Raw genomic sequence first — 17,744 nt, 5'->3', positions numbered from 1 at the left:
AGGCAAAATGACATGATGTCATCTACCTTCTTCATGCAAACCTGCTGGAAGGCACACAAGAAACAATACTCAGATGCTTCCGTTAGCTTCACAGAATTTTCTCAGGAATGCTTAATAGAGAACACCATGTCTGGGAAGGATAGAGGAAAACCTGAAGACGTAACAAAAGTATTCAAGCCTTTCTATGAAAATCTTATTTCTCCCTGAGGAGGAAAACAAAGAAGTTCTGGAATCCCCATATACTGAAAGGCTTCTTTCAGCCTTGTTTTGTTCTGCATATCACCCAGAAGTCAAAGGACAGCATCTTCTGATGTTGCAAAGGAATAGGGAGAATATTGAATAATGCTACAGGTGATAAGCAACTTGATAATTTTGCTAAACTGAAGGAAATGTTGATAAAATGTTACTGCTTTACAAGATTTAAGAAGAGCCTGAGATAGGAAAAAAGAACTCCTAAATGTAATATGTCTTAGATTGGATCTTGGAGCAGAGAAAGACATTAGTGGAAAAACTGGCGAAATCCCATGAGATCTGGGCCTTAATTAGTAGTAATGCATCAGTTAGCTTCAGAGTTTTGACGAATGTACCATGGTAAGGTAAGATTTAGTTATACTAGGTAGTTCACATTAGAGGAACCTGGGTAAGGTGTATTTGAGAACTTTCTGTACTGTTTAGTAATCTAAAATTATTCCAAAATAAAAAATTATTTTTAAAAAAGAGTTTTCAAGGATGATAAGGGTAAGAGACCAAGGAGGAAGAGGAAGAAGATAAGGATGAGAAGATAACTGGTGATAAGGGTGAGATGGTTGAAGGTAAAGTTGGTTATAGTGTGGGTTTTTCTCTTCGAAGAAATTAACTGCCCTATTCACATCTCACTTTTTTTTTTTTAAAGACAATTGAAATCAAGAATTTTTTTGTGTATAGTACAATTAAAGTAACTGTCTTTTAATAGTATTTTCAGTGTCCTTTACCTTTGTATGGTAAGTACAGGGACATTTAAATGGTATGGAAATTTAAAGCAGGTCATGTATAACACAAATTATGGGATGGTAGTTTTTGTATGCTTTTGATATACCATATTAAATAATAATTCTCTGAACTGGGAACCACTTTATAATTGAAAATGTTGCAGCTCTTTTGTTGACATTCTAAATATTTGTATATTCATACAATAAAAACACTTGCTTTATGGAGAGATGACTTCCTTTGACTACTGTTGAGAACCCTTGACACTTTTCCCATGACTTCAGGGCAGTTTATGTTTATCTTTGTGGCCCTTGCAGGCTTGTAGAAACTAGCTAATAGGTTAGGTGTAGAGGCCAGATCAGAGACTGAAAAAGTAATACTTTTTTTCCACCCCCAAAACTGCCCTCCAACTGGATGCATGAAGAAAGTAATATTCCTTTTTGTGTGTGTGACTACAAACAAGTGAATTTATTTTTGTGTTTTTGTGTTGTATTTTTAAGCCTACAAAAGAAAAGCAAATAAAGCTTTTAATTGTTTTATGATTTAGGGAATAAGGTCATATGGATATACTATCCTATCATTCTATTTATAATATCAAGGAGTACATTTTAAAAAATATGTATATTTTTACTGATTTCAGAGAGAAAGGGAGAGGGAGAAAGAGATAGAAACATCAATGATGAGAATCATTGATCAGCTGCCTCCTGCATGCCCCCCATTCAGGATCGAGCCCGCAACCCAGGCATTAAAAAACATTTTATTTTTCAATTACAGATGATATTCAGTGTTATTTTATATTAGTTCCAGGTGTATAGACTAGTAGTTAGACAATTTATAATGTAAGAAGTGATGTCCCCAATAATTCTAGTACATACATAGTTATTACAGTAATTATTGACTATATTTCCTATGCTGTAAAAAAGCAATACTCTTGAAAATTTTGGGTAGAGTGTAAATAGCCTGATCATAAATACATGGAAACTAAATAGTTTTATTTTTTGAAGACTTCTTATTTGTTGGCCAATATAGGAAATGATTTAGTTTTTTGAGCGCCTTTAAATTATAGTGCTATTTCCTAATATACTATGATTATTATATTCTAAGTTTCTGCAATTCTTTTCAAAAAATTTTTTTAAAATCCTCACTTAGGGACATGTTTTCATAGATTTTTTAGAGAGAAAGGGAGGGAGAAGGAGAGAGAAACAACAATGTGAGAGAGAAACATTGATTGGTTGCCTCCCATACATGTCCTGGCGGGAATGAACCCACAACCATTTGGTGTAATGGAACAATGCTTCAACCAACTGAGCTAGGGCTTCTGCAGTATTTTAGTAGCTTAAAAACTCTCTTTTGAACAAGGTTTTCAGACTCCTGGATAACTTTCTTTGGGAGTACAAATATTACAAAATGTGCTGTTTCCAAGATGAAGGTAGGATTGGTGAAATTGTAGAGGGATAGTGTTGGTTTTAAGTTACTCTTTGTTTTGAACATCAGTAATATTAGAGCTGTAAAATATTTTTATTCAAACATTTCTGTTTACTGTGCAGGCTTACAGTGGGACACCTCTAACAGAAGAAAAGGAGAAAATAGTCTGGGTCAGATTTGAAAATGCAGATTTAAATGGTATGGTTTTAACTTTTTGGGGCTTATGCATTCAATGTTTGCTTCAGGGTGACCTGATTCTTGAGTCAGATTACTTTCTCTTTTAGTAACTTTTTAGTTTTCAAAATAAATTTGTGTTTAATTTAAAATAGCATAACCACATTTTTACAGAAACTTTATTAGAACTAATATGGTATTGTACAAGTCTGAAAGCAATTGTAACATAGGGCCTAGCGCTTAGCCTGAAACTTTAAGTCCAAGAGAGAGGCGGCTGCCCCCTGTCTGTTTCCCAGGCTACCATGTCTGTTATCTGGCTGAATTGTGGAGGCACTGGTGAGAAACTGAACGGGAGGATGGGAGAGAGGGAAGAGTATTATTCTTTCTCCTTCTCCCTGTCAGTGGCTGCATTTTCTCTGTGGTTTAGGTTCCCTTGGGCAGTTGTGCTGGCAGTCCAGTTTTTACCAGGTGACCTCCGCACCCTGCACTCCTCTGTGTCTTCCTAGGCTATGGGTAGCAATGACTTCCTGCTATTGCTAATCTTGTAGGCTGCCTCACCGTTCCTTCTCAGCTACCAGTTAAATTCCCAGTTACAAATACACTGACTTGTTTTAATTTCCTAGTTGGACCTTGATTGATACCATACTCTTGAATCTTTGTCTCCTCTAGACTTTTAGAATGTAGTGCCTTATTTTCCTTTAAAAGCTACTGTCCAGGCCCTGGTCGGTTTGGCTCAGTGGATAATGTTGAACTGTGGACTGAAGGGTCCTGGGTTCAATTCTGGTCAGGGGCATATGCCCGAGTTGTGGACTCGATCAATGGTTCTCTCTCATCATTGATGTTTCTATCTCTCCCTTTCCGTTTCTCTCTGAAATCAATAAAGAACATGAAATAAAAAATAAAAAAGCTACTGTCCAGGTTGAGAGAGGCTAAGTACTGCCTCTGCTATTGGTTTCTTCTGAATTTTGGATTCTCTATCAGCTGGTTCGTTCAAATAATGACAACCTCTTGGGCCCTCTTTATGGGGAACAAAACATTCATTTGTAGGGGTGATTATTTATGACTTATAAACTTTTCCTACTGTATCTCTTTTTGAAAGCTTACTATATTTTACATTTTCTTTTAATGGCTCAGATTTCTTTGTTTATTAGCATAAGTCCTTCCTGTTCCTTCTTCATTTCTAACTATAATGCAGTGTTTGAATTGAACTCTGCTTTGGTGATTGCTTTCTGTTTCTTCCAATAGTCCTGGGAGCTCTGCTCTTTTGCTTAAAATTATAAAGTGCTGCCAGGTAGCCCCTTCCCTCCAGGCTGCATCCCAGTTGATACGGTTTATCATGGTTGGGGGTTGGGGAGCCAGTCCTGCATCATCCTAGGTATCTCTATTCCTAATCAATGCTTTAATTTTGGCTGTCGTTAGGTAGAGATGACTACTTTTGGAGGTCATTAGAGAGTAGGACAAGGGCCTTTTGTATCATGATCACTGTTCTGTTTCTCATCCAGACAGTCTGATTCATGCCTAAGCTTGTTTTCCTTAAGGTACCATACTGAAAAAGAAGTAGCCAAAGCAGTTTCATATCCTGATATATATATTTTTTAAATATGGTTTATTGATTTCAGAGAGGAAGAGAGAGGGAGAGATAGAAACATCATTGAGAGAGAATCATTGATCGGCTGCCTCCAGCATACCCCATACTGGGGATCAAGCCTGCAACCCAGGCATGTGCCCTTGACTGGACTCGAACCTGGGACCCTTCAGTCCACAGGCCGATGCTCTATCCCAGGGGTCCTCAAACTACGGCCTGTTTGCCACATGCAAATACAAATATTGTATTTGTTCCTGTTTTGTTTTTTTACTTCAAAATAAGATATGTGCAGTGTGCATAAGAGTTTGTTCATCGTTTTTTTTAAACTATAGTCCGGCCCTCCAACGGTCTGAGGGACAGTGAACTGGCCCCCTGTTTAAAAAGTTTGAGGACCCCTGCTCTATCCACTGAGCCAAAGCAGCTAGGGCCTGATATTTTTCTATCAAATTCCCTAAAGGTGTGCATATGGTTTGAGACCCAGAGCACACTAGGTTATCCAGCTGGTTCGCTACAGTATAACCAGAACTGTCAAGTCTCTAATCTGTGAGGGGGAAACTCTTTGCACCCCATTGCCTTTCTTGACTTGGCCAATTCTAATATGAAGTCTAGTACTATACTTAGGTACCAGTTTTTATATTTAATAGCCCCTTCTTCAGTTGCACGTGATTGATTTAAGGGAATAAAAAAATTAATTGTGGTAAAATGCACATAGAAGTGTATTATTTCAACCATTTTTAAGTGTATGGTTTAATAGTCTTTAAGTACAGTATGTCCTCAGTTAACATTGTGGATAAGTTCTCAGAACTATGGTGAAACAAAGTGTAAGGAAACCAGTTTTAACATAGGCTAATTGATATAAACAAGAGTTAATTTCCTACAGTATCTCATCAATATTATAATGAAATGATATTGAATGAAATTTGTTGGAGGACTTACTGCACATTCACTTTATTATGCAGCTGATATCTAGAACTCTTAATCTTGTAAAACTGAAATTTTATACCCATTAAACAACAATTTCACATTCTCTCCTTCCCACTAGCCTCTGGCAACCACAGTTCTATTTATGACTCTGAATTTGACTACTTAAGTTCCTCATAAGTGGTGTTATATAGTATTTGTGTTTTTGTGACTGGCTCATTTCATGTAGTATAATGTCCTCAGATTCATTAATGTTGTAGCATCTGTAGGTTTTTCTTTTCTTTTTAGGGCTGTGTAATATTCCTTTGTATGTGTGTACCACATTTTGTTCTCTATTTGTCCTTTGATGTTCCATTTGGGTTATGTACACCTTTAGGCTTTGTGAATAATGCTGCTATGAACATGGGTGTACAGATATTTCTTTGAATGCCTGCCTTCAATTCTTTTTGAGTATATACTCATAAGTGGGATTATTTGCTTATATGGTAATTCTGTTTTTAATATTTTGAGGAACCACCATACTGTTTTCATAGGAGATTTTTGTTGAAACCTACTCATATAGCTTGTGTCAATGTAAGAAAGATCCAAACCTGTAGAGAATTTGTAGAATAGTTTACTTGAGCCAAACTGACAACATAAGCTGGGGAGCAAGATCTCAAATGCTCCAGAGAGTTCTGCAGCTTCTTTAATGCATTTGAAATTAAGAAAGATTACTTGAAGGTGGGAACAGACAAAGCAAGGAGTGGATCATAGGACAGTTAATAAGATTATGTGTTATCTTGAGGGTGGTCACCCTTTAGAAGGAGGGGATATGTGCTTATCTTCACCCAGAGAAAGAAAAATAGCACAAGTGACTAACCATAATCTAAATTAAGAGAAAGGAGATTTTGCTCTTATAATGACCTCAGGGTTTTTATATGTGGCCTTGGAGCCCTTCTAAACCTAACAACCTGTGATCAAGGAGGTAGCTATAGTAGAAAGATGACTAGGTTGTGTATCAAGAGTCCTGAGCCCTAGCTGGGTTGGTTCAGTGGATAGAGCATCGGCCTTCAGACTGAAGGGTCCTGGGTTCGATTCCATTAAAGGGCGTGTACCTCGGTTACAGGCTCAGTCCCCATCCCTGGTTGGGGTACATAGGGCAGGCAACCCATCTGTGTGTCTCTCTCACATTGATGTTTCTCTCTATGTCTCTCCTCCTCCCTTCTACTCTTTAAATATCAATGGAAAAATGTCCTCGGGTGAGGATTAACAAAAAAATAAAATAAAAAGCGTTATTAAAAAAAAAGTCCTGAGATTTTCCTAACTTGTCAATGATAAAATGAAATTGGCTCTGGTTCTGCATATAAAACAGGATTGTATATGTGTGCCAGATTAGATGATGTATCTATACCAAAGCACACTGAAAATTAGAAATGACCATTAAGTGTTAGATATACAGAGAATTAATTATGCCCTATGAAAATAAGCTTATAATTCTGAATTTTGCTGGAAATAGAATCATGTGCTATTAACTTTATGTCAATGAGTTTCTATTATAAAATCAGCATTAAGCCTGGCTGGTGTTGCTCAGCGGTTGAACCAGGAGGTCACAGTTTGAATCCGGGTCAGGGCATATGCTCGATCCCCAGTGTGGGGAGTGCAGGAGGCAGCCAATCAGTGATTCTCTCTCATCATTGATGTTTCTAACTCTCCCTCTACCCCCCCTTTTTTTTAAGAAAACAAAACAAAAAAAACAGCATTAAAACATTATTGACCATAAGCTATGTTTTGATCTTTATATTGGGGCAGCAGGAAGCCCCTAATGTAGAGAATGGAGGTGAGGAGGTATGTCATTATTTGTGATTTAGAGAGAGAGCACTGTGACTGTTGGGCAGCGGTGGATATGGGAAGTTAGTTATGCTTTTGGAATAGATGGAGCTGGGACAGGGTGGTGGTGTAAGAAGAGAGCCGTTTAGGAAGACAGGGTTAGGGGGAGGTTTATTGCTAGAAGGAAGGAAGAAGGTGGTTCCTGATGTTGCTTTTTCACCGAAAGTGGGAACCTTGGAAGATCAGATTTGGGGAGAAAAATAATGATCTTTGAGTGGAATTTGCTCTACTATTGAGATATCCAACAACTCATGCTGAAGAGACACTAACTGAAGCAATGGGATCACGTAGGGGAGGGTACACTGTGAGAAGAAAAGGGAAACATTCAAACCTGTAGAGAATTTTTATGAGTTTATTTGAGTCAAACTGATGAATGCCGGGAAGCAGTTTTACACATCAGAATCAAAGGGGAAGCTGTATGGGGTTACAAGAAATTCATTAAAATTCATTAGGGGGGGTTACAAGTGATTCATGAATTGGGCAGCACCCCTTCTGGCAACCAGGAGGGTGTTCCAAGGGCTTGTACAAAATGGAAGGTTTTTTTTTTTTAGGAAAAAGGGAGCAAGGGAGAAAAAAAAGAAAGGATTGTTTTTGGGCTGAACATCATTGGGGGAAAGAGATACAGGCGGTTGTTTTTTTAAAAAAAGATTTTTATTGTGCTAGAGAGAGAAGAAGGGAGAGGAAGAGAGAGACAGAGAGAGATCGCTGCCTCCTGCATGCTCCACACTGAGTATTGAGCCTGAAACGGCACAAGCCCTGACCTGGAATTGAACCAGGGACTCTTTTTGGTATATGGGCTGATGATCAACCAAATGAGCCACACTGGCCAGGGCCTGAATGGTTTTTGTTATACCGATTGAGGACGGAGAGGGTCCTCTTTTAACAGATAACCTTACTGGTGCTTGACCATAAAATTCCAGACTGATAAGTTTCTGGGAGAGGTTGAAATTGCAGTTAGGTCAGGTATTAAATTTAGGTTTGGTATCAGGGACTTTCAGCATGAGGGATGCCATTTTGGGCCTATGGTTTTCTCTTTAACAACAACTTGGAGATGATTGGCGACTAAAGCAAAAGTCACACTTTGGAGGAGTGTTAGGGGCAGAAACCATCTTGGAATGTATTTTTGGGTGAATGAAAAATCAAAAATAGATGACGGTTATAAACAACTCAATCGAGGAATTCAGCTTCTAGGAGAGGAGAGTGATGAAATCAAATACCGGGAGAAGGATATTGTTACTTTAATTTATGATTTTTACAAACCTTTATATTGTGCAAACATCATGGTAAAGAACACAAAATTAAAGTATAGGTCAGTGAAATTTTTACAAACCCAACACCTCTGTAACCATCATATAGGGTAAGAAAAAGAATATTACGAATTTCCTGGTTATTTTGAATTTCATATAGATAGAATTATTCAATATAAGGTCTTTCGTGTCTGGTTTATTTTGCTCATTATGTCTGTGAGGTTCATTCATGTTATGGTGTATGGTAGTAAGGTAGTTCATTCTTTTTTCTGTGCTCAAAAGTATTCAGTTGTATCAATATAACACTGTGCTTGTTGATTCTGTTGATGGACCTTTGCATTCATTGCAGCTTTTGGCTCTTTTCAAATAGTCTTGCTATGGATATTCTTGTGCATGTCTCTTAGTGTATGTGTGTGTGCTAATGCTTCTAATGAGCATGTATACCTAGAGTGGAACTGCTGTCAAAGGGCGTGGTATCCTCAGCTTGAATAAGTTGTCAAACTGTTTTCCAAAGTGGTTGTACTAATTAAATTCACCAGCATTGAATAAGCAATCCATTTGCTCCACATCCTCTCAACACTTGGTTTTGTCATTGTGGTTTTAATTAGCATTTCATTGATTACAGCAAATGAGGTCCAGCCACTTTTCATGTTTTATTGATCTTTTGAATATCCTCTTTTTGAAGTGCTGTTTCATGTCTCTTGCCTATTTTTCTAGTGACTTATCTTTCATATAGATTTTTAATTGTTACATGTACTGGATGAGTCCTTGTGGGGTTATGCTTGTTGCAAGACTCTTCTCCCATCCTGTGGCTCCTGATTAACAGAAGTTCTTCATTTTAATGTAAAAAATAATGCAGTAGAATTTGCCAATCTTTTGTGCTAATGTTACTGGAAAGGGGACCAGGCCCTGAACTGGTCTAGGGCCTAGGGACAGCTGGTAGTGTGTGGGTTCTTGATTTTGTGCAGGAAAAATTTCACAACACAAGTCCAGGTGAGTTTTAGAGGACTTTTATTAAAGCTGCAGACAGGGAAATAAGAACGAACTGGGGAAATCAGCTTAGGCGAATCTTCTTTGGCCCACTAAGAAGCCAGAGAAAAGAGGTCCCTTGGGGACAGGGTCAGGGGGGTTGTCTGGGATTAGTGGCTGCTACCCATTGATGCCCTGGCTGCAATCCTCATGGAGTCCCTTAGAATTTAGGAGATGCCTGCCTGTGGGGAAAGAAGAGGGGGGAAGGTTCAGGGGTGGAGGTGGGGGAGGCACAGGCACAGGTGTGCTGATGAGAGGGAGAGCATGCACTGGATCTTCTGACCATCCTTTTGAGGGGTTTGAAAGGCTGCATGTTTAGGGGAAGTCTTAGGGAGGATGTCGATAGAATATTCATCAGCTTTATGCTGATGTACCAAAATGAGATTTATTCTCTTAACTTCATCTGTCCTTGGGTGTGGTTAGCAAATGGCACTAATTGGATTTCTGCTATCTGTCTCCCTGAGCAGGATGATTTAAGCTATTTACCCTCTGGTTGGGGAGAACAAGTGCAAATCATATACTCTTAAGTGTCCCTGATTTAGGGAAGATAGGATTTACTAGATGGTTACAAAATGCTATTTAACTAGTTTCCCTATTCTGCCTCGGCTTACTGGCCTGTCTCACTGAGTTGTGTGTGTGTGTGTGTGTGTGTGTGTATGTAGAAATCTTTCCTTATACTGTGATCATGAAAATACTTTTCTTGCCCTAACTGGTTTGGCTCAGCGGATAGAGCGTCGGCCTGCAGACTGAAGGGTCCCAGGTTCGATTCCGGACAAGGGCATGTACCTGGGTTGTGGCACATCCCCAGTAGGGGGCGTGCAAGAGGCAGCTGAATCGATGTCTCTCATCGATGTTTCTAACTCTGTATTTCTCTCCCTCTCCGTTCCTCTCTGTAAAAAATCAATAAAATATATTTTAAAAAGAAAAAAAGAAAAAAAAGAAAATACTTTTCTGAATTATATTTCAGAGTTTAATTTTATCTACATTATTTATATCTAAAATCCCCTGCTACTGGTTTATTTGAAAAAATAGGGAACACTTCCCCATGTGTAAATGCTCCTTGAAACTGTCCAATAGCATGGAAGGAATCGAAGAAACAGAAAAGGAATGATTGGAAAAAGGGCCCCTGAGAAGGGGTGGAGGATGGGACCCAAAGCACAGATGGAGGGTTTGCTTTCGACAGCAGGAAAGCAAACTATTTGTAATAGAATGGAAGGTGAAGAGGCTGCCACAGATGCAAATCGGTCTTTGGCAACAGAAAGTTTGTAGTTCCCCTGTGCAGTATGAGACAGATTATTGGAGTGAGGAGAGAGTGGGCAGAGTCAGGACTGGGACAAAGTTTAAGAAAGTCATTGAAGAAATTATAAATTAAGTTCTAGAAACAATAAATTTGTTGTGCAGTTTTGAGCATCCAGTTGAAGCTTGTGGAGGTAATTTAATTTATAGTGTACCAATTTTTTCTCACAATGATGTTTCTATGTCAGTATATGGCTGCCAAAGAACATACTAGGATAGTGGGTAGTTGGGTTCATCTAGGAATAGGGCTTTGCTATTTGGATGCTATGCAAAGATCCCACAAACAAGGATAAGAGAATGTAGATTATTGACAGAAATTACTGAGATGGTTGATAAAAAACTAAGATGGGAGGAGTATCTAAGGTGAGTCTAAAGGGAGGAGGCAGGGGTGTCAGTGAACTGAATAGCCCACAACCCTGCCATGTGTTTTGACTGGTAATCGAACCGGCAACCTGTTGGTTCTTGGGTCATTGCTCAACTGCTGAGCTGCACTGGCTGGGATGTTCACTTCCTTTAATGAGGTCTTCCAAATACTTCTGCACTTATTTTTTATTGTGAGACAATTGTAGTACTAATGGAATTAAAGAAATATGTTGCTATCTTAACTGACATTGTGTCTTTTTAATTCCTGTTATTTAATTCTAATGTAGATACATCAAGAAATCTGGAATTTCATGAAATACACAGCACTGGGAATGAGCCGCCTTTGCTGATTATGATTGGCTACAGTGATGGAATACAGGTCTGGAGCATCCCTGTAAGTATGAAGATGGTTGACTTCCTAAAATACAATACTTTTGCAGAATGCTATCTGATGGGAAATCTGGTGATACTTTCAGAAAGGTCTCATTCATTTGTTTCATAGTAGTTGCTTAAGATACAGTTAGGTGTGCAACACCATGCAAAGTACAAGGAATAAGGGCCAGAGATGCTGTAAATGATTTTGAAAAGTGGACTAGGAATTGTGGGAATCACTTTATATGCAAGATCTCAATTTTGTCATGGTAACTCTACTAAGTAGGTATTATTTTTTCCTCCCATTTTATAAATGATTAAACAGATTTACAAAGGACTTGTTTTAAAAATTAGCAATCACTTAAGAAAAATCAGTGTTTTAGAATTAGTTTAAACATTCACTTCATCCCCACTCCCACTCTTAGTTCCCATTTCCCCTACCTTGAGGCAGCCAGATTTTCTAGTTTCTTATGTATCCTTATAGCTATATTTTATGCAAAAAATATATAAATATATTTTTCCCACTCTGCTCTTTCCTAACAGATAGGAGCATATTAGTTTGTACCTTGAGGTTTTTTTTCCTCATCAAGTCAGTGTTCTGAGAGATGCTTCGTTGAGTTTTATAGCTGCATATAAGCTACCTGGGTTTCCTTAATTTACGTAACTTGTTCCCTATTACTGAAAAACATAAATGTCCCTTTTTAAAATTAGAAACAATAATGTAATACATGACCTTGAACAAAACTAACTTTATATGTGTGTATCTGCGTAGAGTAAGTTCCGATTTTGATAAATGTTTAAATTGCCTAACAGGTCCCAGTTTGCCTTTTAAACCCTACATATTCCACTTTGGAATGACCCAAAATAAAATGTCCTAAAAGAGGAAAAGGCTTGGTAGGATCACAGCTCAGTGAAGTGTAGTCGGGATTGCATACTGCAGCTTATACTATTTACATTCTGGTTTATGGCATGACCTAAATACCGCATCTCCTCAGTAGATGGGGGCAGACAGGGGACTTCTATTGTGTGGTTCTTTTGCAGTTGGAGGCTTGGGGCCAATAGAATTTTAATTTGTACCTTTAATAAATATATTCACCAAACTCATTAGAAGCCCCTTGTGTGTGTGTGTGTGTGTCTCAGCTAGAATTCCCCTGCCTTTTTTGGTTGTTGTTCTTTTGGGTAATATGGTTACTACTTAAAATATTTATAAATAAACATGCAAATTTAATAGGAATCAGGATATTCTTGAGTGCAGGATTTTGGTGTCAGTAGTGTAAGAATGAAGTAACCAGCATATTGGACTTCATTATTTTTTTAACATTTTAAGTAAAATGTATTTGTTCTTCGATAGATCACTTATGATGAACTTTGGTATTCCATCTGATCATATAATTATGTATCATATTGTTAGGTATTTAGGACTTGGGGTTTTGTATTTCTTGTTTTTGAAGATTGGCTTGATTTTGCAGAGGTAGAAGATTCCTGTTGGTATGGCATGGACTTAGTGTCCTCTTTCTTTAGCCTTTTAGGATGTGTAGCTGACATTTTTCAAGGTCCTGTAACATGGTCTGTAATTTAAGTACCATGCCAAAGGCATGGACAAAGGCCTTAAAATCTGGCATTGGTTTTTATAGGTTTTTTCTTTTTACCCAGGGAACTGTTTCTATGTCGTGATCAGAGGAAAGGGTTTTGTAAATGCAACTCTTATTAATAGAGACTACCTTTTCATCTATTACACAGTTTGTTGACAGACTTAAAGGCAAAGAGGAAGCTCAAGTTTTAACAAGAGGGTTGAACCTCATGTGGTTAGGAGTGCTGACTGGATTGAGCACATTCCTTTGGTGGTTCTCAGGCTACCAACTTGTTTTGGTTGTAATTAGAGGTATCACTTTTAATACTCACAAAAGTAACTCGTGTTTAGTTCTGAATAACTTAAGGTCTTCTGAGTAATTTAAATTACTTCTTTAAAGTAGTTTTTATGTCCAGTTTCAAATTTTTATTGACTAGTTTTTTTGTTTTTGTTTTTTTTTTGACTAGTTGTTTACTATTGCAGTAGTATAGCCCTGTGAGAACTGTTTCAAAAATTAGGAAGCAGTCCGGGTAATAAGCTCCTTCTGATGCATTGATTGAGCTCTTACTGTGTTCAAAGAGCTTTATATATACACTATCTCATATACTGTACCCTGTGAGGTAGAAGTTACCCTGTTTTACAGGTGGCAAGGTCACATAACTTGTAAGAGGCAGAGTTGGAATTCAAACTCAATTCTGTCTGACTTCAAATTCAGAGCCCATGGTCTAAGAGCTATACTTCATTACTTCCAACATGTGATGCAGAAGGTATACCATGCACAGTTTGGCAGTTTTAGTTTTCGTTGTAAAAGGTTATGATATAGCTTCAAATATTTATCTTTTATAGACTACTGTGACTGTTATGCATTACTCTAACTAAACCCTTCTGAAACTTGTTTATCACTAGTCAGTTATTCAGTAATTATTTAAGTATTCCCATATGCTAGACAGTGGGGAGCTAATGTTGGTCAAGCTAGAAATAATCCTGGCTCTTAGGGATCTTTGCAGACCATAAATCGTATTTGCCTTTTTAAAATTTTTATTGAATTTATTGGGGTGACATTGGTTAATAAAATTATATAGGTTTCAGGTGTACAATTCTATAATCTATCATCTGTATATTGTATTGTATGTTTAGCAGCCCCAGTCAAGTCCTCCATCACCATTTATCCCCCCTTTACCCTCTTCTACGTCCCCCACCCTTTTTTCCCTCTGGTAATCACCATACTGTTGTCTGTGTCTAAGAAGGTTTTTTTTTTCTTTCTTTAATCCCTTCACCTTTTTCATCCAGCCCCCTGTATTATTGATCTATATATCTGTTTTCATGCCAGTACCATTCTTTTTGATGACTATAGCCTTGTAGTATATTTGATATCAGGTAGGGTGATTGCTCCAGCTTTTGAGTAAGTATAGGTAAGCAGAACGTCAATCCTGGTCCAAACTAAGCACAGTTTTGCCTCAGTTTTGTGCACGGTTCTCTCTTTTGTAGATTTTATATAACTGTTCCACCCGTGAGTCTTAGATTAAGAAAATAAACATATCTTGGTTAAATATTTTTTAAAAATTGATTTTAGAGATGAAGGGAGAGGGAGAGAGAGAAACATCAATGAAGAGAGGGAGTCATTGATTGGGCGCCTCCTGCTTGCCCCACAGTGGGAATCAAGTCCACAATCAGGGCATGTACCCTGACTGGGAATCAAACCTCGACCTTCTGGTTCAGAGGTTGGCGCTCAACCACTGAGCCATACTGGCCCGGGTGGTTAAACATTTTTTAAGATTGTCTATATAAGAAGTGCGCAAATATGAGCGAAGCTTAGATGATGTTCAGGAATATAGTAGAGTTAGCTCAGAAGCAGAACTATGCAGAAGTAATTTTTCTGTTTCCCAATCCCACACTTTGTAGATGAGATGGCTGCAGGAAACCACCAGTTCTCTTAGCTTTCCCAAGCTGTCAGGCCCCTACTTTCAACATATCTGATGTAATATAAGAAATGATTATTTCTTATGCTGATGTTCTTGGATAAACAGTCCCTATTCGCATCTATGTCTAACAATGTAATTGCTTCTTTTGGTAATGTAGTAGAGACTCTTTTTAAAATCTTTAATTAAAAAAAATAAAGTTATACATGTACCTGGACTAAAAACCAAATACTTTTATGGGATTCATATGAAAAGAACAGCATTTCTGTATTCTTCCTTTCTTATCATCTTCATTTCTATTATTGTTGTTATCTTAGTATGTATTTCAGATATTTGAAAGTAACATACTTATATTTTTTATTTTTTTCTTCCTAGTTTTACACATAGATTGACTTGGTGCTATGAACTATGAGGACTTAATTGGTGTTCATTTATTCAACACAGGTCTGGGATAAAATGTATTTTGAGCAAAATAGACACAGTCTTTACATACAGCTAGTATGAAAGAAGGATTTAAATAAAAATATATATAACTTAAATTGTAATGTGAAGAAATAATAAAATATTATAATAACTAAGCAGTACAAAAGTTAAGATTTAGCCAGGGTAGGAGGGAACAGCAAATTGTAAAGTCAGAGGCTCTGAGGTGAAGTGTCCTTTTCTCTGTAGTTGGACGCTGATTTAGATTTTTAGTAGTTGTCGTCTCCTCCTCCTCCTCCTCCTCCTCCTCCTCCTCCTCCTTCTTCATCATCATCAGCAAAGTCTTTTTTATTTTTTCCCACTTATCATGCCATGAATTCATAGGGAATGGGTTCCAGCAGCTCAGGCTCCTTTCCATTGGTTCTCACAAAGCATGCTTCTCTGGGTGGAGCAGGCTGATGCTTCAGTTGATCCCAGGTACCTTTTTCTTTGGCTTCCTTCTTTTTCTGATAATTTTCCTTCACATGTTTCAGGAAGCTATCTCTGCTCTTAGAGAGCTTAATATGCTCAATACGCACATTTAATTCTCTTGGCAAGAATCTTGCCCTAACTAGCTTGTTCACAACAATGCCCACTGCATGCTGGGTGACATTGTAGACTCTTCCAGTTTTGCCATGGTAACAGTTGTGGGCATTCCTTTTTGAACAGTGCCCATTCCCTTGCTGTCCACAATATCACCTTTCTTGTAGATTCGCAAGTATGTGGCCAAAGGAACAACTCCATGTTTTCTAAAAGGCCTAGAGAATGTATAGCAGGTGCCTCTCCCCTTTCCCTTTGTGTTAGTCATTTTGGTGAATTAGTCGGTGGAACTACGGTTGCCAGGAGCCATGCGCAGGGCCTACCTGGAAGATCTAGTTGTTTTCTTCTTAAAGAATATTGATATAAATATCTTTATTATCATGTAAGTTGGAGAGATCAATAAATGTAGAAATACTAATGTTCTTCATAGAATTGTTAAATTGCATTCTCGTAAAGCCATGCCATTCATACTCACTTTGTTCATTTATTGATTCATTCATGTAGCAAAGATTTATTGCCTTCTACATGTCAGAGCCTGATCAAGGTGCTGGGAAAACTGAGTATACAAAATCATTCTTTTGATGGACTTGCCATTCTAGGTAGGTGGGTCAGAGAGCAGTCTAGATGATAAACAAGCATGTACCATGCTAGATGGTGGTGAGTGTTATGGTGGGTGGTTGATGGTGCCATATTATTCAGGGTGGTCTGGGAAAACCTCTCTCAGGGATCCCTTGCTCAGAAGTGTGAAAGAGTCATCCTATGGGGTATCTGAGAGAGGAACATTCAAAGCCAGTACTCTGTGGTAGTATTATGTTTTTTCTCTTTTTTCAAAGTTTACTTTTTCTTTTTTGGATTGTGTTTTCTATATTCCAGAATAGCAAAGAGGCAATTTATCTATAGCTGGGTGGGCAAGGTTATGAATGCTAGGAGATGATGTCTGAGAGATGGTAGTGGGCTAGATAGAGCTCTGTCAACCATTGTAAGGACTTTAAAAATTTTCAATATACTCCACAGTTGAAACCGTTTTGTAGTGAAAGCATGTATACCCTCTACTAAGATTGTACCATTAAAATTTTACTCTGCTGTATTTTAAGTAATCTTAAAATCTGGCAGTGATTTTGTAAATTTTCTGTTTATCCATCCATTTTATTTGACACATTTCAGAGTAAATTCCAAACATCAGCATACTTCCCCTTAAGTACTTTTGTGTGTATATTATTAACTGGAGTTCAATATTTGCTTAGTTTTTGTTAGATAAAATTTATACACAGATATTCAAATCTCAGTGTGTAAATATTGACAAGAGCATACACCTAAATAACCCCAATCTCTTCAAGATACAGAACATGATTACTACGCGAGAAATTTCCCTCATGCCTATTCTCAATTAGTTTTCTTCCACCCCATCCAGAAGCAATCACTCTTCTAAGTATTTCCTAGTATACGTTAGATTCTCCTGGTTTAGAACTTCCTGTTAATATACAGTATGTACTCTTGTGTAAGGTTTCTTTCTCTCAGCAAAGTGTTTGTGACATGCATGCATATTGCTTGTTTCCTTTGGTTGCTGTTTTAGTCCAAGATATCCATATACCATAGTTTACCTCATCTCTTAATGAAGGGTAGTTGGCCTTTTGATAGCTTTTGCCTATTATGAACAAAGCTGCTGTGAAGATTTTTCTTCAAGTCTTTTTGTAAAACATGGGTGTTCATTTCTTTTAGATAAGGACCTACAGGTGGAACTGCTACTTCATAGGGTAGCAGTGTGGTTAATTTTGTAACAAACTTCCAAACCTTTTCCCAAAGCATTTGTAGCATTTTACATTTCCCCCAACAATGTGTGAATTGCTCAATATCTTTCCAAAGTCAGTTGCTCATCTGTTGAATTTTAGCTATTCTGATGGGTGATACCTTGTAGTTTTAGTTAGTATTTCTCTGATGACTAATGAGGTTGAGCACTTTTTCAGGTATTTGTTGGCCATTTGAATATCTTTTAGGAATCTTTTGTACAATTT

The 17,744-nt window shown here is 37.7% G+C and overlaps 1 protein-coding gene and 1 pseudogene across 16 annotated transcripts in view; one reads left to right on the top strand and one right to left on the bottom strand.

Annotated features, from left to right (window-relative positions):
* The window catches only part of BCAS3 (BCAS3 microtubule associated cell migration factor), a 473,254-nt gene that overhangs the window by 7,904 nt on the left and 447,606 nt on the right, over positions 1-17,744 (top strand). For 13 of the 16 annotated variants that reach the window (XM_036340232.1, XM_036340231.1, XM_036340238.1 and 10 more), the window contains exons 4-5: positions 2,514-2,589; positions 11,160-11,266. In XM_036340232.1, coding sequence (XP_036196125.1) covers positions 2,514-2,589; positions 11,160-11,266 — 183 coding nt within the window. Of the gene's footprint in view, positions 1-220; positions 352-718; positions 813-2,513; positions 2,590-11,159; positions 11,267-17,744 lie in introns of those variants that run through there. The other 3 variants (XM_036340243.1, XM_036340239.1, XM_036340244.1) reach the window with 3 other exon arrangements.
* Positions 15,501-16,000, bottom strand: LOC118671655 (annotated as a pseudogene).

The sequence above is a fragment of the Myotis myotis genome, unplaced genomic scaffold (assembly GCF_014108235.1).
Source record: "Myotis myotis isolate mMyoMyo1 unplaced genomic scaffold, mMyoMyo1.p scaffold_m19_p_17, whole genome shotgun sequence".
NCBI lineage: Eukaryota > Metazoa > Chordata > Mammalia > Chiroptera > Vespertilionidae > Myotis > Myotis myotis.
Note: the sequence above shows the minus strand (reverse complement) of the source record. Positions and strands in the feature narration are given on the sequence as shown.